General features: G+C 40.9%; 1 protein-coding gene and 1 non-coding gene across 3 annotated transcripts; one reads left to right on the top strand and one right to left on the bottom strand.

The window, feature by feature from the left end:
* Nucleotides 1-1,039: 1,039 nt before the first annotated feature.
* On the top strand, nt 1,040-21,871 carry TTLL3 (tubulin tyrosine ligase like 3). Of its 2 annotated transcripts, XM_072420665.1 has the most exons (16): nt 1,040-3,235; nt 5,626-5,742; nt 6,932-7,007; nt 8,146-8,253; nt 8,803-8,903; nt 10,142-10,319; nt 10,481-10,542; nt 11,939-12,067; nt 12,725-12,839; nt 13,791-13,919; nt 15,244-15,433; nt 16,606-16,754; nt 16,971-17,214; nt 17,449-17,884; nt 18,220-18,820; nt 20,533-21,871. In XM_072420665.1, the coding sequence occupies exons 2-16, from the start codon at nt 5,731-5,733 to the stop codon at nt 20,736-20,738; spliced, it is 2,736 nt and encodes a 911-aa protein (XP_072276766.1). In that variant the 5' UTR covers nt 1,040-3,235; nt 5,626-5,730; the 3' UTR covers nt 20,739-21,871. The 2 variants fall into 2 exon arrangements, with proteins under 2 accessions (XP_072276766.1, XP_072276767.1); XM_072420666.1 differs by lacking the exons at nt 1,040-3,235; nt 5,626-5,742; nt 6,932-7,007; nt 8,146-8,253 and adding an exon at nt 8,271-8,671.
* Nucleotides 14,563-14,635, bottom strand: TRNAR-CCG (transfer RNA arginine (anticodon CCG)). Its single transcript has one exon. It is a non-coding gene; the product is annotated as a tRNA-Arg (tRNA).
* Nucleotides 21,872-21,974: the final 103 nt, after the last annotated feature.

Genomic DNA, 21,974 nt, shown 5'->3' with positions numbered 1-21,974 from the left:
TTCCAGGTGTTGTATTCCAGCACCAAACCAATCCTGTGCATTGCTTCAGCACAGGAAAATCTTGTAGTAAAGATTGGACACTTCTACACTCCTTCTGAAGCTCTAACCTCCCCAGAATTTTTTGGCTGTGTGGGAAGAAGCTATAGGGAGGTGGCAGCCCCCTGTATTGTGGCACAACTTATTAGAAACCACCCCAAAACTGTTCCTGTAGATTTCTGCAGCCTTTAGGAGACCCACCCACAGGCTATGTGCAGCACAGTGATGATGTCTGTGACCCAGTGTAAAAAGGCCCAGAACGTGATCCCTAGTCTTAGCACTACACTGCAGCTGCAACCAGTGTTATGCTAAAGCATAGGATAAATATGCAGTGCCTTTCATCTAATCAGTGGTACCCTGGGGGTATGTAAGGAGAATGCTAGTCTGGCTGTATACAATTCTGCTGGGAGTTTCATTGGTCCTTCTTTTGAATTTTTTTAGGAGTTTCAAAAATCAGTCTAGATCCTGTGAGCAAAACCTCCCCCAAATTGAAGTACCAGGGTCCAGATGGTCTAGAGTGGGCACTTATGCCTAGTACACGTGGGCTATTTTTGCTTTTTTTAAAGCCAATTGAGGTTGCTTGGGAGCCTGAAATGAATGAATTTACCAGCAGATTGATTGCAAGCAGCTAGTTTTGATTGGTCCCCAGTCAGTAATGTAGTAATCAGGTGTGTTGGTAAAAATTGATCAGATGTGCACATTTCATGTTGTGTTTACAAATCATGGAGCAAATCTGATCAGGAGCTTCTCATCTGTTGAAGCATGGCTCTTTGGTGCACCCCATCCTCAAGAGTCAGACGGGTAGGTGGGAAAATTGTACAAGAGCTGCATTTTTGGTGGCTGACAACTGAGCAATGATCAATTGGCCAAGGTTAAAAAGGACAGTGGATCTGCTCTGTCTTAAGCTGCGTACACACGGCAAATTTTTCTCGCGGGGGGGGGGGTGCATCGGCCAGAGTCGCGGACCACTGGTTGGCGACCACTGCTATATATACTTGTAACTAAATAGTATAATTCACACAGTGAATTTACTGCTCAGCTATACATAGCTAAAATAAAATGCAAATGTCAACTTTTCCTCTAAATCATTTGTTCACCTCCAACAGAGACACCCCATTGGACAGTAATAAGTAGAAAGATGTGGGCCACAGTCAACGTTTATGGTGAAAGTCCAGATCTGCATATAGTTTTAAATCCTTCAATTGCATTATTGTTTTCACCATAGGTAACCTCTGCTTATGCATGTTGTTAAATTGTACCAAGGAAAGGCTTGGGGTAAGCAATGTATTAGCTCTTTGTATTACAGCCAAAAGTATTTTAGGTGGACATCTCTCCAAAATGAGTCCAGATGTTTTGGTGAAGGGTACTGTATTAACTATGGCTCATAGTCCTTTTGGACCATTCCAGCCTTATGGGTAAGACTCATACTGTTCCAGCATGACTAATCCCCTCCATAAGCACATGGTTCGAGGAGTGTGGTGTGTAGGAATAGAGTGGCCTTCAAAGTCCCCACTTCAACCATTCAGCAATAACTTCAGAACAAATTTCAATGTTGATTGCAAGCCTGATCTCCAATACTAGTACCTGACCTCCCAAATTCTGTTTTGGCTAAATGGACACAAGCACACTCTGAAACCTTCTGAAAACCCTTCCCCGAAGAGTAGAGGCTGTTGGAGCTACAAAGGGGAAGCCGATCAGTATGAATATCTGTGGCTTGGGAGTGGAATGTCTAAAAAGCTTATAGAGATGTGATGGTCTGGGGTACTCAAGCTTTTTTTGGCCATACAGTGCAGGTAATGGGTAAATGTCATGAGATTGTATATCTTCTTGGTGATAAGTTGGCAAAAAAGGGGAACAATTATTTTCACTTAACAAACAAAGGATACAATGTGTGATTGGTGTGAGCCAAATTATTTTTTTTCATTACTGGTTACCAACAGTAAGGAGTCCTTTGGCCATCCCATTGCCTCACATTCATCACATGAGTGTACAAGATGCTTTATAAATGTGAAGGAAGGGGGTAGGAGGTAAGATGTGGAGTCTGATATTGGCACTTATCTTGGAAGAAACCAAGGAATGTGAACATGTTTTCTAATTGTCCAATCAGTGTTCTCCCCACTTCAAGTGCTATGAACAATTGATACCTACCTGCAACCATTGATGGCTGATCATCGCACGATCCAACTGCAACATGGCATACATGATTATTATGTCATGGCCTCGGGATACTTAGAGGACTACTCTATCTTTGTATTAATAATGTCCCTGCTGGGCAGTGGTTAATGTAGTTACCTATTGCAATAGCAGACCCCCTTTATGGCAGAAATGGGCACCAGACCCAACCAACTAAAAGGCATGTTTTTTTCTGGTCTGACAATTCGGGTCAATCCTGGTGAAGAACAGGTAAAGTGATTTGGTATGTTGGCTCCCAAGGGTGCCTGCTATGTGATGCTAGTGGCAGTTTCAGGGGTGGATAGGGTGCAAATAGGGGCATTGCACGAGTACCAAACCCTCCTTAGCCAACAGGGGGCCCTAAGTCAGTCCTGCCCAGGGGACCAGTGTTGGTTATGTCTTTAATATAGTCAAGTCTATTTATTTCATGTTTGCTGTGATGCCAACGTGCAGCGATTGCCCTTTGCATGCCCCTAATGTTTGAATTCTTCTTCTAAAAACATTCCTAGGGCTGGCTAGGCTGAGCCAATCTCACACATCGTTTTACAGAACCTCATGGTGCACATTCACCTGCTTGGCACCTTATCCCCAGTGTTTTCACGCACAGTGCATAGATATTTCACTTCAATCACTTTCGTCTAAGTCATAAATAATTTACAACTCTTCTCATATTTAAAAGCTGGTCAGGCCGCACTGCCCCCTGCACTGGGGTGATAATGGGTTTACAGGTTGTTATGACACTCAGGCTGTCAGTCAGGCCTGTACAGATGGATTACCCAGCTGGAGGAATAGGATTGTGTTGCCCTGTTGCCCTGGAGATGGCTGCCTGGTGACAGCAAACAGACTGGGCTGGGCTATGCTGGGAGCCTGGCTGTGATGGACAGGGGGACTAGGAAGTGGGCTGTGCAGGACAGTGCAGGAACTGACACACCTGAGCATCCTCATACCTGGGACAAGCCACCATCAGGGCTCTGCCAGCACAGGGACACTTCACTGAGCAAAGTCCCTGCCTGCTAACCCATGCTGGGTAAGAACTGAATCCCTATTATACTCACACTGTGACTTTCCTACATGAAATCCCTGATTGTCAGCTATTGTAGCAGTTGCTACACAAAATTAAAAAAAGCATTGCATGCACATTGGGGTATATTGGTTGTGTGTGATCGATGTAAATATGGATCCCGGGAATTATCCTGCAGGGTTGCAATGTATATTGTTCAGTCTGGGTTCTGCAACCTGAATACAATCCTTTAATGCAGTGTTTTTCAAGCAGGAGTTCTCCAGAGGTTGTTGGGGGTTCCTTGAGCAATGAGCAATTTGTGCCTCTTAGGTCAGATTACGTGACTCCAATATTCATTTTAGCTATCTGTAAGGGTGACATTACTCCCAGTGGTCAGCAATGTAAAAGGGAATCTTCCTACTGACCACCACACTAATATCCTGTGAGCTGTGGATATAGTAATTGCTTTTGGTTGCTAGGACCAATTTGCGCCTGTCAGGTCAGTTTAAATGGCTCCAATGATCTTTTTTGGCTATCTGTAAGGGTGACATTCTTCTCACTGGCACAAACTAGGAGGCATTCTTCCCACCCCAATATTATACTGTAAGTTGAGGATATTGTAATTATAGCTGGGGTTCCTTTAAGACCTGAAAGTTATTTTAAGCATTCCCCAGTGTTAAAAAGGTTGAGAAACACTGCTTTAATGTGAAACTCATTATATTCATTTACAACCACATGGAATCTGGAGAGGCTGAAGATTGCTGGAGATTTCCCAATGCTCTTCTGAGAGTTAAAAAATAAACTTTTGCTGCTTTTGTTATACCGTAGCTGCAGTCTAGGGTAATACATTATTATTTACCCTAAAGCTAACCATGCACTATCCGATATATGTGATCTCTTAGATGCTAAGGATGGACCAATTAGAAAGTTTTATTATTGAGCGCAGTGTCAATTGTCATTGATTAGTATCATGGATTGATTAAACCTGAAAACGTTTTTTGGGATCAATTTTTAAAACAGTAAATTTGACATTCCCTCAAAAATTCCCTGATGGGAATCAATTGCTGCCTTTTAAAACACATGGACCTAAAATATTCCTACCAGGGAATGTTTGCAAGCATTACAGTTTCCCTGTTTTATAAATAGTTCCATTTGTGTCACAATTGATACTCAGTTGAATGCAATATGATCCTAACATCCATCCCTTTTTTTTCACTTTCCATAATATAGTAGAAATAGATTTTTCTACAATTTGTTTGTGTTTTTTTAGGTTTATGTGTACTGTTACTTTACTTTTATATTATTTTACATGTATCTAATCTCTGTTCTTTATTATGAAAAAGAATAAAATAATTGGTCTAATAAGGAGCCATGTAAACAGATTCACAATAGGTAAAAGCAGTCTTCATAACCCTATTTTAAGCCCAACAAACCCTCCATTTCATTTTACTCATTTGGATCTATTCATCAAGCCGTGAATCTGATATTCGCCGATAAATATATTGTATATGGATGGAAGTGGTGTTGGCTTCAGGAGAAGATATCTTCCCCTAATTATAATTTTTTTTTGTCCTAAGCCAACACTCATTCACCTGAATCCTTCCTCATAATGTATCTCCTGGAAGTGAATACTGGTGCTGCACCATCGCAATTCAAGCCCACCACCAACCAGTCTTTCCAGTGCCCCTGGTTGTGGCATCACTCTCTACCAATTAAGTCCTTACTACGTTGTGACGAACATCCAGTGTACTCAATAGGAATGATGATTAATGTTGATGATTATAAGACCTTAGTTATGGGTTTACATCTACATCATATCACACTTCAGTATTTGGAACACTGGCAATTAAAGGATATCTGTCTTAGGAAATTTTTTTAAACTCGTGTCTAGCAAAATCTAGCAGTAATTCATCATGGTGATCCTTAGGTTTTAATACATTTTAGTTGTTGATCCAGGACAAACATGCAGCCATTAAAAGAAGAACTCAGTATTGAAACCAGAAGTTATTCTGTTATTGAAACCAGAGTATGACATGCAGATAGTAGCAAACCACGTATGTTAAGGGATTTCCTACCGCCTTTATAAACATTTGCTTGATTTAGGAAGGTCTCACAGCAATGAAATGTAAAAAGTAGTGTAAATTATTTATTATTATTATTATTATTATTATTATTATTATTAATAAACAGGATTTATATAGTGCCAACTTATTACGCAGTGCTGTACAATTAGTAGGGGTTACAAATGACAGACAGTGACAAAGGAGGAGAAGAAGACCTTGCCCCAAAGAGCTTACAATCTAGAAGATAAAAAACCTGCTGAATCTGCCTGCAAGTGATTATATAAATCTCATTTTGGCACTTGCAGTATTTTTGTTTCCTGGAGTTGCCATGTTATCATTGTCCTCATTATGCAGATGGTTGCTGTATCTATCGCCTTCCCTGCAGCAAGCAAGAATGATGATCCTGTCAGTCTGAAGACTCCACACAATCAACAATAAGTTGAGCAGCTCGCTGTCACTATGGTAACCCAGGTGAATGTTCCTTTATGTTGGTGTATGATGGGGGAACAATGGTGATCCGCTGTGCAGTGGTAGCTGAGCCATAAGGTATTCCTCCAACTCAGGTAACTGCAATCCCAGCAAGCCATTCCAGGTGCCACACCAAGGTATTTTATATTTTTATTAGTCAGTAAAAAGGCAAATCACTGGGATCTATGTTGCTTTCTTATTTAAAGTGATGTTTGCATTAGGTGAACCCCGGGCCATACCTCCCACAGTACATAGCTTGGTTCTTCAGTGTTTTATCACCAATCACAAGCATTGGCACATTGGGCTGGGGGGAGCATCCAACACTCTCTTTAGGTTTTGGCTTGCTAATGAAATTGAAGCTTCCCTAACAAGCTTGGGCAGTCTAGTAGTGGGTTGGGGATGTTGAGGGATTTTCCTACCGCTTTCTTTGCATATTATGGTGCAAGAACAGATTTAACATTTTTTAAAGAGAACCCACAATGCAGAAATATGGAAGTTGTATTTGCTTATTTTCTGGGCTGTCTTTATGATTCTGGCTAAGGTAGGTCATATAATAGAGCCACAGCTGAGATCAGTAGTGAATTGAAACTTGCAATGGATAGTTTTTGGACAGCTCACCATTACACCCACCATATGGCCAAAATGTTGAGATGTTTCCAGTCACTGGTTACCGCTACAACCTAAAAGGATGTTTTAGAAATGTGCACACGTCTATCCCTATGTCAATAATTCTCAGAATTGGAAGAATTGCTTTTCTATTCAAATATGACTGACACAGTAATGCTTAAATAGAAAAGGGTCTTCTCCAAATTGTTTTTGCACAAAACGAAATCCATCTTTTATTCAGTTTTATGGAGGAAATTGAACAGCCTTCATAGAGCCTTGACCTCAACACCGATGGACACCTTTGGGATGAATTGGAAATCTGACTTTTAGTTTGGTCTTTCTATTCAGTATCTGTACCCAAGCTCACAAATGCTATTTGGCTGAAATGGCACCAATTCCCACAGGCAAACTCCAAAATATTGCAAAAAGCCTTGAAGTTTGTTGTAACTAAGTGAAGGGGGAATCTCTGTTCCCATGGTTTTAGAAAGAGATGTCCAACAAGCTCATAGGTGGGGTATAGTGTAAGTCATAAAAATTGATCTCCTGCAATTACCCATTAACATTTCAATTTTGGTGTCACCCACAGCTCGGTTCTCAAAGTCCTGATGGCGTACAGGAGCTGGATGGAGGAGAGAGAATAACAGAAGGTGCAGAGGATTCAGGTATTGAAAGTTATGTGATTATGGCTCTTGTCTTAGATGCAATATGATGTAGAGAAAAGTAGGCTTTAATATCGTTCCATCCTCCATTGGCCAAAGAACAATAAAGCACACAAATCTTAAGTAGCGTTGTCTTCCACAGACTCTAATCTCAGTAGGGTCCATCAATCCAAATCTGTGTCTAGTCTTCAGGCTTTGTCACAGGGTGGCCAAGAAATAGCCTGATTCTGCCTCCAAAATAATGCCTGAGCCATTATAGATTTACTGCCTTGGAAAACCTCTACACCATTCGGCCAAAAAATAGTAAAAACCATATAGGACGGTAAAGCAGTCCCAGTTTGATCAAGGACAAGCAGATGTCTGCCAGCCATTCCCAGGAAGACGTCTGTTCTATCTATAGTCATTCTTACATCAAATCATCTGTTAGCTGGTATCACCTAGTTTTTGTCTCTAGCTATATTTTGTACAACTATTGCATGTGCAGGATATTTTACCAAGTACATTCTTGCTGTCACTACTGGTTTCATGACTTGGCCAGAATAGCTTTTATACCACCTGATAGGGTTCTTGCCTTCTCCGTATTGCTGTGGCTGTCTGGACGAGCCATACGACTGGCCCCAATGGTCAAGGAACCACAAACAAAGCAGGAATGTGTGAGAAGGTCAGTCAGTGATGGGCAATGGAGGACCTGAGAGTGCTTTTGCCTAATTTGCTGATTGGGTGGCTGCTGCAGCTGAAGGTTGCTATGGAGGGGCAGGATTGGTGTGATGTCACTCCAGAGCTGGGATTTTATTGTTAGATTTGTGCCTGCCTGTTTGTTGAATGGGATGATTGTGGCAGCATCAAGGGGTTGTGAGCAGTTGGTGCAGTGAATGCAGTAAAAAATGAATTCAAATTTGTGCAGTGGAGGTGAATGGGGGTAGTGGATATTAATACAGTGGTGGTCACTAGGGTACTGGGCATGTCAGTGCAGCAGGAATAAGCAGGATAATGCTTGTCAGTGCCCCAGAGGTTGTAATGTGGACTTTCTGTCTGTCACTGCTATTTATATGACCCAGCCAAAATTTATGAGAACTTGAACAAAATGAACACTAAATGTTGAAGCTGAGGCTCATTTAAAAATATATGATATACTTTCCAGGCACCTCCATGAAACTTCGAAGTCAATATGAAGGCCGGCGAGATCCATCACCTAATGGGCATCTCAGAAAGAAGCCTCGGTCTGCTATGGAGAAGCACAAGCAGGATGGTAGGACAAAAGGCAAAGATTCCTCAGTGATAAAGCTTCATGGATGAGGAATATATAACAGTTCCATAAAGCATTGGAGGGGAAAGAAGAAAAACTGATTGATCTTAAATGACAGAAACTTATCTTTCTTTCTCATATTGTCTCCAAACCCAAGAACCGAAATTTAACACAATGCAGCTTATCAGTACTTCGAGGTAGTTGTATTCTTCTCAAATACTACACAACCCCTCCCAAGGAGGATGAGAACAAAGCAATGCTTTTAGTCCTTATCTTAGGGTGACAACCTTCACCTCCATAGGTACAGTACAGTGAGTCAGTGTTGTCACCTTAAGAAAGGAAGTGTTTCTTGGCAGGATCCTCAGATGAAAATGAAGGGAAAAAGCCTGAAAAGTAATGCAGCCACCACATCTAATGTCTGGTAAGCTGCAGTATATAATTTGCAGTATTTAGGTTTGTTCTTGGGAATTAATACAATACTATCAAGCAGACAGGGCAGGTGTAAATGCCTTTATTAATCTAATCATTTTAATCCAATCATTATGTACACAGCAACAGTAGCCGAAGGGCGGATGAGGAGGACAATGAACAGTACCATGATCAACCCAGAGAGACTGAAACTGGCCAAGCTGCTGGTGGAGAAAGCAATAAAGGTCAGTAAATCAGAACAAAGGAGTTATTATAGTTCCCTGTTCTCTGAAATCATTTTTAAAATAATCTTTAGGGTTTAGTATGCAGACGACCTAAAACAAGTCTCCTGGTTTCAATCAGCTAAATACATTACACGTGATTTAAACAAAAGGTGTACAATATTGTACAAATCAGTTTCTCAATAAAGCAGCCACAGACTGAATACAAAATCCTGTCCCTGCCAGCATGCTGCAGAGAAGGATCACTGGTCCCTTTGGGAAGCTGTGGTCTCTGTAGAGGTCTGACACCCCCTCGGCTAAAGCTCCCCAATCAGCAGGAAGCATGAGGAGAATGATAGCAGGGGGTAAATCTGTGCAGAAGCAGCAATTACTTTGCAGAATTCCAATTTACCCCGAAGTAGGTCAGATTTATTATTCTGCAATCACAAAACCTCACCTTTACTGCTGAAGAAGCAAGAGCAAAGGTCCTTTACTCTAGCAGGTTGGCAAAGGACAGACTTTTCTAATCAGGCTGTGGCTGCTTTAAAACAAAAGTGATCTGTAAGACTTTGATGACCCTGAAATGCATTTAGGGGATTTAAACAGAGATTTCTAGTGAACTTTAACTCTTTTGTTGAAACAGATCACTCAGGAAGCTGTGATTACATATTGTATTGCTGCATATGACACATATGCTGCAGTCTTTTTTCTTTTTCTCCAGTTTCCCCTGTAACATAAGTGTATTACCTTTTGATCCTGCCAATATATTAATTCACATAAAGATCACAGCATTCCCCTTTCCAATACCTTCATTTGCCTTTATATAGAACAGAGCCATCTCTATTCTGGTATCCCCTAGAGTCAGGGTCTACTACTTGAACTGAGAATCCAGCTTAGAGATGACCCAGTTTTGTAAATCATAATGGCTGTGGAGTTCTTGGCAGTGTTAAAAAATGCCTGACTTAGATCAGCCTTTGTTGCAGTCTCTCTCAATGGCTCTGATTTATTAAATCTCTCCAAGACTAGAAGACTATCATGGGAGAACCTGGGTGATCCAGCAAACCTGGATAGATTTCTTAAAAATTTGCCATTAATTGCGAAATGTTTTAATTCCTGGACGAGATCCATTCCTAGTTTATTGGCGCACCAGGTACTCCTATGATAGTCTATCTTCTCCAGTCTTGGAGAGCTTTAAAATTACAATGTTGCAGTCTGATTAATGGACAAGAGGAGATCAAAAAATTATTTTATTCTCCATCCAGCAAAAAAAAATCTTCAGCATCCATGGCCCATACCCTGTCATACGAAGCTGTCTGCGCAACCGCGGATGGGTGGAGAAGAAGCTGCCTAAGGTCACCAAAGCCCCCAGGAAAAAAGAGAAATCTTCAGATGAAGAGACAGAGGAGGACGATGGCGATGGAAGCGGTCATGATGATGATGGTAATAAAGCAGAACTAAATCCTGTTATACTCATCTGTCTCCCTTCCATCACAGGGTGCCACCTTCTTCTTCTGTCTTCTCTTCCTAGTTGCAATCTTCAGCCATATTGATTGGCCAGGCTGGGATGATAAAACTCATATCATCATTTATTTCCTTATTAGATGAGGACGGTGAAGAGGAGGATGAAAAAGATGATGATCCTGATGGAACCTATGACCTTATGGTAAGTATGCAATTTCTCAATATCCCTTCCCACCACAACCTACTGACCATGACCCAGTGCTTGCTTTACATGAATACATCGCCATATTATCCTTATATCTATATATATAGATCCTTTTGTACTTTTGTAACTTTGGCACTGCCTCCCACTTTTATTGCTGTCTAAAGATCCAAACACTAGATTTATGTCACTGGAGACGCTCACCAACGATCAGGTGATGATCTTACATCAGTGCAATGTTCCATGATGGTGTTTGGCCATCCGCCATGCCAGATCACTAAACAAGCGACTTCTGAAGACTTCAAACTCATCCTTCACACTTTCCTCTCCATAGAACAGAACAGGTTGCTTTTTCAGCTGTCATTGTTATTGTCACTTTGAGCATCTGGACAAGAATTACAATTAGCATTAAGGCCAATTCAGTGTTATAGTGCTGATGGACCTTTAGGTGAAGACCTTAGGCAACCACTTAGTCATCGTTAGTACCGGTAAGGACAGGGACTAAGCAATTGCTCTTCGCTCAGTTATGGTTCTGGATACTTCATATTTTCATTGTGCAAAGTTCTTGTTTTTGTGCAGAAAACTAAAAATTACAACAGAAAACTATATTTGTTTCAACAATTGGAAGCCAAAAGAAAAGTTGGACTTTAAAGGACAACCATACTTTTGGTACTATATTCCCCAAATCCAATACCATTATGACTAATACTTATCATTGTTCCAGCAAAGTGCAATGTGTAAATCTACCCAGTGTTGCATAGTTTTCCCTACCAAAATCATTCTCTTTTTATTCTGCGCATGTATGTTGTGCCCCATTCATTTCTATTGGGGGAGCAAAGGTGCTGAGGAAGGCCACCATGAGTTTTGCTCCCCACATGAATAAATGGCACCATGCTCTGGACGATGGGCACCTAGTAGGGATTATTGCCAAAGAAAGCCTAAGTTGTTTGGTCATACCTACATAATGACAAAGGTTAGTAATGGGACAAGTGGACTGCACTTAGAAGAACTTGCACCAAATATACAGTTGTTTCCCAAAGGAAAAAAAGCCAAATGCATCCAACACCCAATTGGATTTAGAGCCCCGTCATACTTAGTAATGACCCCCCTGCTTGAAAGCCTTTTATTGTGTTCTGATTTTCTTGGCACTATTTGGTGGCACATAGGACAAATCTGTATTAATGAAGGAAGCTGACAGCAGATGTTAATGTTTCATGCTGTGTGCACAGGTTCATCTATTCCTAATTTATATAAACAATTTCATATTTGCTATAAAACACTTCCCACTCAGATTATTATAGTATAGCTTCACACACGCTCTGCTTTCCTTTTCAATTTATCTTATATTATAATTATTAAAAAATAACTGCTGATATTTATTGTATTTCCTGCTCAGTCAAGGCTTGTTCGCAATGAAATCCCCTATTTTATCTGGACAACCAGGCGTGACGCCGTAGATTGCCGCTTCCTGAAAAAGGATCAGATGATGAATCACTATGCCAAAGCCGGCTCCTTCACCACGAAGGTGGGTAATGACTCCTCCGCTTTGTGTTTAAGGCTACGTAAACACATCAGATGATTCTTGCCTGATATTCGGCTCGGGGCTAGTATCGGACAAGAATCTGATGTGTGTACAGTGCTCTTCCGACAACATTATTGGATCTGTTCTGGCAAATCCACAAACGACGGACGTTAGTAATACAAGTAAAGGGAGAGAGGGCAGCGGGTCACTCGCTCGTTCTCCCCCTTTCTCTCATTATAAAGCAGAGTGGCACTGTATGTACAACGCTTGCCCAGTCTTTTGTTGTCGGAAAGGATCATGAAAGATCCTTTCCAACAACAAAAAATCTAATGTGTGTACACATCCTTAGTGGGTACATTGTAGTGGTAAACACGGCTTTGTAATGATTGTGTGCAAATGAATAGTCTTTATCTGTTTTATCATCTAAAAACATTTTGAATTCCCATTGGGTGCTGTGGACACTTTTGTTTCATACATTTTATTTGGAGATGGAAAAGAGGGGCATGTTCATGACACTGGCAAAGGGCACACCCCTGCCATTCCTCAATTTACGTGGACCATAAAGAATGGCTGGGCTTGGCATGGTCTGTTCTTTCAAATGAGGAAATGTAATTGCCCTTTGCATATCCTATTAACTAAGACCAAAGGTTTTATTTGCAGGTGGGGCTGTGTGTCAATCTTAGGAACCTTCACTGGTTCGATGAAGCTGACCCCGACTCGTTTTTCCCACGTTGTTACAGATTAGGGGCTGAAGATGAGAAGAGGGCATTCATTGGTAAGGATTTTTGTTACTTCTTGGACTTATTTCACCTAGGTATTAATTACAATGGGGTGCCCATAGCCTATTTTCTATATCAGTGTTTCTCAACCTGGGTTCCTCCAGAGATTATTAGGGGTTCCATGAGTAATGAGTAATTTGTGCCTCTCAGTTTCCAGTGACACCAATGGACTTTTCGACTATGTGTATGGTTGACATTCTTCCAACTGGCCAACAATGTAGGAGGCAATTTTCCCATTGACCACCACACTAATATACTGTGAGCTTTGGATGTAATTAATTATTGCAGAAGTTCCCCAAGACTTAAAAATTATTTTAAGGTTCCTCCATGTTTAAACAACACTGCCATATACAAAGGGTTTATCCTTCTGGATTTAGCCTAATGACTGAAAGTTTGCCATATACTTGAATATAAACCGATGTACCTACTTTTACCTGAAAGAAACAGGAAAACTACATTGACTGACGTATCAACCTAGGGCACAAAATGCAGCTGTCACTTCCAAACAGTAATGGCAATAAAATTATTGTGAATAAATACATTCATGGTTTGGTATTTTTGAAACATTTATTTACATGAAAACATTTAAATTCCCCTTTTTACAGTATTTTGTACTTTGGAGTTTATTATGATGGATCACTTGCTCCTAAATTATCTTTTGTGCATTGTTGTTTGTCACCAGTAGATGGCACTGTGTCCTCCTGTAAAGTGTGTAACAAACTGTAACTGTCCCAGATGGCCAACATAAGGTATACATTTTATGCAACAGGTCTACTGGTGTGACCCGAGTAGAAAACTAGATTATTTTTCTAATTACATTTTCAAGTGAAAAAAATCTGTTTATATTCAAGTATATAAGACAATTATATTTACCTCATTTAAAAAAATCATAAAATCACAACATAAATTGCCCTAATTGTTTAATTTGCAACATAATTTACCTTTAGAGGATTTCTGGCTGACTGCAGCTCGGAGTATTCTAAAGAGAGTGTCGGGAAGAGGAAGGACCTCGGCTACCGATATAGAGACCATTGACCCAGCCCAGGAGAATGCAACTAATCCAAAGAATGAACAAGGTAAAAATAGATCCTGTGGTCATGTTTACTTTGGATGGATTTATAGTGAACCTGTTATCAGATATAATAGAAACATAGAAATACAGGGGCTTCAAATAACATTATATATAGACTGGGCAAGAGGTTGCAGTGCATTTACTACTTCCACAAGGCAGAGAACGGCTACCTCTGGGGAGACCCTATATGTAGCTTCTACATGTGGTGGCCCCGTAATGAATGAAAGGAATGGCAGTATCTGGGAACTGAGTAGCTGGCAAGGCTCCAGCTATCAGGAGCCATGCAGGATCACCTAATCCCAAAGCAGGTCCGAATTTGCTCTCTTGGTCCATTTTTGGAAATTTAGTTTTTTGGATAAGCCTAGGTTTAGTACTTGTGCGCTACAGACCTGGAGGGTGCTGAAAAATAATGTCTGAACTCTTTAACCTTATATACTATACGGGGTCATAAATTGTTAAATTAGTCATAAAAAAAAACAGAAAAAAATTTAAGCTAAAGCATTAACATGACACCCGTGACTTTGGTTCTCAAAGAAATGGTCAACAATGTGAGCCATCAAATGTTTCTCCTTTTACTTCAGCTCACATTTGACCTAAACACTGCATGTTACATTTTTCAAGGATACCATATTGTACTATAAGTGTTGCGACCCAGATGGGACTTGAACCCACAATCCCCAGCTCCGGAGGCTGATGCCTTATCCATTAGGCCACTGGACCTGCTGTGTGTTAGTTATCCATGCACACTTCTTTCTGGATTTCATAGGGACCTCTGACACATTGGGTAAATCATGCACATTGAGGCGCCTGCTCCTAATACAAATAATAACATCATCTCTAGGAAAAGTGAAGCAAAAAAGTTATTTAGGCCATTGCACCCAATCATTTTTCAGCTATTCTAGCACAAATTAGTAAATGACAGGAACACATTTGCTGCTTTGTATTTCTATGGGTAGTGCACACGGGCAGATTACTCCTGATCCAATAAAACAACCGTGTCCGAAATGAATCTGAGAAAATTCAGCAGCAAGCTGATGTAAAAGGAATGATTTTTTTGTGGCTTTAAATTGGTTGTGGACAGATCTGATGAGTTTTTAAATATCGACTGGCAGCATGCAAACTGGGACATATACGGACTTACAGACTTACAATTCCATCTGATCAGTTCACATCAAGTAAACGCAATGGGAAGGATACAATATTGTCAACAACTGTGTACAGAGTTGCAGGGTTTTGGGATTTCCGATTGCAAAATTGGAAGTGGATCCAATCTTGTGTATTAGACCTAACCCCTACTTGTATTCTCCCTATTGTTTTTCTTTCTGCAGGTGCCAAAAAAACAACTAAAAGACATGGAGGTCGAGTGCCATTTCAGGTGATCACCACTGCCATCCAAGCCTGTGAGGCCTATCTGAAAGGCTTGCAGCATGATGACATTGACATGGAAATCTGCTCAGCTTCTATCATGGCAGATGCATCGTGGGAAGAATTCCTGCGTTATTATTATCAGGTCATCCAGTAAGTAAACATACAGGGATTCATTTATGGTGTCATTTTTATATTCCTGAACATCTAAGGTGAAAGCCGAACTTCAAGCAGACAAGACTGTTTATTGTTGCTTTGTATTTAGTAAATAAATATTTTATTACTTTTAAATGCAAATAGTGTAACTTCCTAAATTTTCTCTAAAATCAGTCTCTTGCAGTTTCTGCAAAGCAAAGTGTAGACTAAGTGTGATGCCTGCAAAATTTGCTGAGAGATCAGAGTGAGCATAGGACTTATCTATCCTTCCCTCCGCTCCTTTTCTGCTGCTTCTCTTTGTAGTTCTCTCCATTGGCTTCCATTTCACCCTAGAATCAAATTCAACCTTCTGTGCTTTGCCTTCAAATCCCTCCACAGGTCTTGTCCCACTTACCTTTCTGACTTGATAGAAAAATACTCCCCCAGTCGCTCTCTTCACTCCTCATGACCTACTAATGACTTCCTCACTCATAACATCGTCACACGCATGGCTCCAAGACTTATCTAGAGCTGCCCCAACTCTCTGGAATGGTCTTCCTCATCCTATTCAGATTGCTCCCACCTTCTTCTCATTTAAAAGAGCACTCATAACCCATCTTTTCAAACTCCCCTACCCGTCTTCTTCTATCTCTTAAACCCTCACTACTTACCCACCATTCCATATCCCCCGTCCTATTGCGTGCTACTTCCCCTCCTCTTAGATTGTAAGCTCTTCTGGGCAGGGTCCTGTCCTTCTGTGTTACTGTCTGTATGTGTCTATCATTTGCAACCCCTATTTAATGTAGAGCTCACCATAATATGTTGGTGCTATATAAATACATTAAATACTGATATTATTATTATTATTATTATTAATAATAATAATAATAATAATAATGCCAAACTTTTTTTGTTGTGCAGTCCGTAGGTAGAGAACATAGACAGCACAGGGCTGAATTTCTGAAATATAAATGGTATAACAATGTTTTCTACTTGAAGGAGTTTTTTTGTGTGAGGTCTCTACTTTTAACATATGTTAGCATTGGGAAGTACCAAAACCTATTGTTAGGTCACAGATGGATGGTATAGACATGTGAGATTTTGGAACAGAGTCATGGAACCAGTAATACCCAATGTAACAATAAAATTATGTACTGGCTTTTAAAGAATCGCTTTCTGTCTTATTGCAGTGACGGAGCTGTGATAGACCAATCATTCTCCTATGTGGATCAATGTGCTCAGGTATTAGGAAGATTGGCAGATGTAAACCCACAGCTGGACATTGAAGGCGACAGGAATATCTGGATTGTTAAACCGGGTGCCAAATCCAGAGGGAGAGGTGAGAGGATATAATTTATATGACCTCATGTCCTTCCATAACTTGTCAAATAATGAGACTGACATACCCAATGCATTTCGTTGTATGTTCTGTGCTCCATGGCTCTGTACATACTAAGTGGTTGTAGATGGTCCATCAAAATTGACATCTTCCAAGTCAGAACAGAGACATGTCCTTGGTAGAATCTCTAACATGGTTGATCTTTCCTTTTCCAAGGTATAATTTGTATGGATCGGTTGGAGGAAATTCTGAAGTTGGTGGACTGTGATCCCATGATTGTTAAAGATGGTAAATGGGTGGTACAGAAGTATATCGAGAGACCGCTGCTCATCTTTGGCACAAAGTTCGATGTCCGCCAGTGGTTCCTTGTGACAGACTGGAATCCGTTGACCATTTGGTTTTACCGGGAGTGTTACGTCCGCTTCTCAACCCAGCCGTTCTCCCTGGAGAATCTAGACACGTAGGTTAGGTTGAAATTGTACAGAAACTAGTTGTGTAAAAGTCACCTTTACATTCATATGAAAAACAAGCAGTAAAATCCTGACCCTCTAGGACAGGATGTCACATTCAGAAAAGTGGAATTATCTTAAAACCTGAAGCTTCCATATTTTCTATTTGATTCCATTGTATTATCCATAAGCTAAATATGTTGATGTCTGATGTACTATATAACAATTTAAATTTGTTCCCTTAGCTCAATTCATTTGTGCAACAACTCTATACAGAAGAATTTTGAGAACTCTCGCAATCGGCACCCTCAGGTGCCATCCGACAATATGTGGTCCAGCGACCAGTTCCAGGCCCATCTTCATAGGCTTGGAGAAAGACATGCCTGGTCCGACCTCATTGTTCCAGGGATGAAAGCCGCCATCATACACTCCATGCAGAGTGCTCAGGATATTGTGGAATTCAGGAAAAACAGCTTTGAACTTTATGGAGCCGACTTTATGTTTGGTGAGGACTTCCATCCCTGGCTGATTGAGATCAATGCCAGTCCAACCATGGCACCTTCGACACCAGTGACCACCAGGCTATGTGCCAGTGTTCAAGAGGACACTTTACGCATAGTGATAGATCGGAAGAATGATCGAAACTGTGATGTTGGGGACTTTGAGCTGATCTATAAACAGGTACTGATAGTCTATCTGAAGTAGAAATCCTAAAAGCTGAAAATCAATGTTTGGAGGATCAAATTATGTCTTTGTTTTATATATATATATGTTTAGATTTAGATGTATTAATTCCATTTTTGAGTTTTATTATGTCTAAAGGTGTCCTCCTCAATGGAGTTACCTACTAGTACCCAGTGAAGCCCTTACTCTATAAAATTACAGGGCCATCCTAGTGATACATTTGGGGAGATAAGTTTTCTGAAAGGTCTAACTTACATCAAAGTTCCCTTTTTACCGTGCACTATGTAAGACCAGTAATGGACAAATATGTTAACATCTTGATTATATTTCAGGCTGCAGTGGAGGTTCCTCAATATGTTGGGATAAACTTGCTTGTGGAAGGAGCCATGGTGAAAAAGCCACGTGTTCCCCATATCAGACAAACCAATGGACTAGTCAACTCGGGCATCACTCATCTGACCAACCATCAAAGATCCCACTCCATGGTCCAAGCCAAAGTGTCCACAGCAACAGGTTTAGCTGGGAATCACGATACCACCAAACACCCACCTACCATTGCGTATTCGATATCCAAGACAACTCGTTGTACAAAAACTCCCCATACCTTGAACAGGGCAAAGACTACAGCCATAGGTAAAGAAAACAAAGTAACAACAGAAGCTCGGTGTGTATCGGAGAGCATAGAGTTGGTCAGGCTTTCTGACAAGTTTAGTGTTGATCACAAGGCCATGAAAACAATTGCACATGGAGTAAGCACAGCAAAAGCCATACAGCTCCACCATCGTGTGCTTGCCACTCCTAAGTTGTGTCTTTCAGAAAAGCCTCTTTTAGCAAGGCATATGGTTGGACAGAGAGACACATCGCGTCTAGATCTGAAGTTTACAAGCCTTGACTCAGGAGAAATACAGCTTCTTAGGAAGGCATCCAGGGCAGGTAAGGAGATCTGTTTTTTAGATCTGAAGTTTACAAGCCTTGACTCAGGAGAAATACAGCTTCTTAGGAAGGCATCCAGGGCAGGTAAGGAGATCTGTTTTTTAGAAAGCATCAAATTGTTTCTCAAACATTTGCCAGTTTGGTTCAACTATTATCAACCAGGGTTCCTCCAGAAGTTGCTAGGAATTCATCGAACTGTGGAACCCCTATTGACCTCATAGGGCCAGCTACATGACACTAATGATCTTTTAGGTTCTCCATAAGGGTGACATTCTAGCCATAACTGTAAAGGGGGGGGGGGGGTGCATTCTTTTCACTGGCCACCGATGTAAGAGGCTTTTATCCCATTGGCCCCTAAAACATTGGTTTTAGCAGTGGTTCCCTAAGGCCTGAACATAATTTTAGCGATTTAAAGGTTGAGAAAAGCTGGTTTAGTTGGTCGGTTGATCACCTATTTTCTAAATTAGTCAGACATTTTAATTATTTTCATTTAACAACAACCTATGCATATTTAAAATTGGTTACCTGCAGTGCCTATCCTTCCATCTATTAGGCATTTTACCCAGTGTGCCACCAGGTACTGCCATCATACCTGAACTCCCATTTTTTGATTGGATGACAAGATGACGGCATCTGATAAGGGTATCAGGTTTGTGGTTTGGTAATTAAGCAGGGCTGTGATAGGATGAAGTCATGAAGGTGACACTGAACTGAAGCACCTCATTGTGCAGATAACCATTCCTCCATCTGACTTCCATATCTGTTCTCAGTGGAGGTCAGTGGAAGGAACCAGTGAAAGTCCTGGGGGACCTAAGAAATTGGTAATCCTGTCCCAAGTGTCCCAATCTTCTGTGGACTTCAGAAATGGCTTTGGGAGTGGTTTTCTGAAGGCACGGGTAAAAGGAATGGTAAGATTTTTTCAGGACGCCCTGAAATGCCAACTTTGCCTTTGCCGGATGGAAGCCTGGATTTCAAATATGTTTCTTTTTTTGAATTCTTCCTCAGGTATCTTCAGCAATATCACCAACATAGAACCTGAAGGACAGAAGAAAAAGTTGGGTCATTTTACCTTTTTTTGGATATCATTGCATATCATTGAAAGAAAGAGCAGTGACTAAAAATCAGACAGTCAGAATCAGACCATAAATCAATGTGTATTATCTCTGCTGGCTGCTGTGACTTCTATATCCAGCAAACAGCAGCAGCTTGACAGAGACAAAAGGAAACTCATAGTAGAAAAACCGTCCTTTAGATGAGCAGAACAAAAGACTTCTTTCCTCTTTAGGTCACTAAACTCAGCATGCTAGGTGAAGGTGGGATTATATTCCCATGGTGAACTGGGTTTTGTTTAGATCCTCTTGTACATGGAAACATACCCAATGGTATCGTAATCTAGAGCTTTGTCCCTCAAATACTGAAAATTGTGCTGGTTGACCTTTTTAACATAAAGGAACCTTTGACATGATTGAAATTTTAGGTCCTAGGGAACCCCAACTATAATTAATATATGCACAGATCACAGCATATTAGTGTAGTGATCAGAATACTGAACAGTGGGAACTTCACCCTTACAGATAGCCAAAAAGATCAATGGTATCAGTTAAACTGATCTGCAAGGTCCAAAATTGCTTTTGGGTCAAGGAACCCCTAGCAATCTCTGCCTTAAATCCTAAGTAGACCTTGTTATTAATCTAACCTTCTTTATCACACAGGACTGGACCCCCATTGGATGCCCTGTCTGTTCTGTAAAGGAGTCTCTTCTATGCAAGCTACATGCAGTTGTTCTAAAAGCTGCAAACCCCCTTCTAAACCCATCCGCTTCCAGCTATCCAAGGGGACACACCTCAACAAGTTCCACGAAGGAGCAGAACCGCTTTCGGCACGGGGAACCGCTATCATCACATCCCTGCTGCTGTAGCGCTCCCCCGTCAGTCTGCATGCTGAGCTTTAAGAGACTCTGTCACTGGGACATACTCAGACGGAATACTTTAAACCGCTAAGGTTTCAGGATGGGGCTCCTAGGGTCCCTGAAATAAAAAAAATTTACAACCAACTGGTGCTGTCTAATCCACGAGTACATATAGGTCTATCAGTAAGCAGGAAGGACCTGTCTGCTTTATTAAAACATGGAGGTGGCATTGTTGATTGGCCATTCTGAGAATGTTGGCTGGCTGTTGCTTGCTTCCATAATTTGAAAAAAGCCCCTATATTGGGACTTCTGACTCTGGGACTTTCTTTATCTACATACTTGATCTGCAGTGGTGACTCAAAAGTATTGAAGCTTCTCTTCACCACAAAAATGCACTTTGAATGAAGTCATTCCTTTTCTTTTTTCTACTGCTGCTTTTATATTCAGCCTTTAGGAAGCCCGGGCTCTGGGTGTGTGAAAAATCCAATCGTTTCAGCTTTAAGGGTTTATTATAAATCTGCCATGCTGGTCCATTTCCCATGTTTTATCCCTAAAGTGCAGAAAAATGCTTAATAAATCTGCCAGAAACCCAGTGAACTCCTAACTTCCTTCAGTGAATGGACAACGCTGCTCCTGCTGCATTATAATTCCGAGCAATGCTGCTCTCCCTCCTCTCTATACAACAGTAAGGGGGTCCTGTAGTTCAGTACAAAAACATCTTGGGATTTCAGCGCTGCAAAGGGAGCATTGCCAGCTCAGTATAGGCAGATAGGAGAACACATGATGCCTGTGCAAGTATTTTTCTGTAGCATTTTAATTGAACAAAAAATGTGAATGTATTGTAAAGATGGGCATCATGACTAATTACAGATTATGAATAGAGCCTCGCCAACACCGGCATCCATTTCTGAGGCTCTTACAGGCTGCAAATCCCTGCTCTTCATTCCATCAATCCTGCAGTGGTGCTATAGTTTTCCTGCACCAGTTGGTAAAAACTTTTTGGAAAACTACCCGGTAAGTCTCTACCTATCAGCCTTCTGTAGCATGGAAAAACTACTCCCTCTGTGCACAGTTACCTCCCTATGGAATGTGATGGCGCTGGATGTCCCAGCCCAGTGTGAATAAAGTTTTAGAATCATTGATTGTATGTTTCTATTTTTTGGTTTCTTTTCCTGGTTTTGTCATTGAAGGTTAAGGATCAGATTTGATAGATTCAGCTGGATAGGGTCAGTCAAATTAAGAAAC

Source organism: Pyxicephalus adspersus, chromosome 8 (assembly GCF_032062135.1).
Source record: "Pyxicephalus adspersus chromosome 8, UCB_Pads_2.0, whole genome shotgun sequence".
NCBI classification, from domain to species: domain Eukaryota; kingdom Metazoa; phylum Chordata; class Amphibia; order Anura; family Pyxicephalidae; genus Pyxicephalus; species Pyxicephalus adspersus.
Note: the sequence above shows the minus strand (reverse complement) of the source record. Positions and strands in the feature narration are given on the sequence as shown.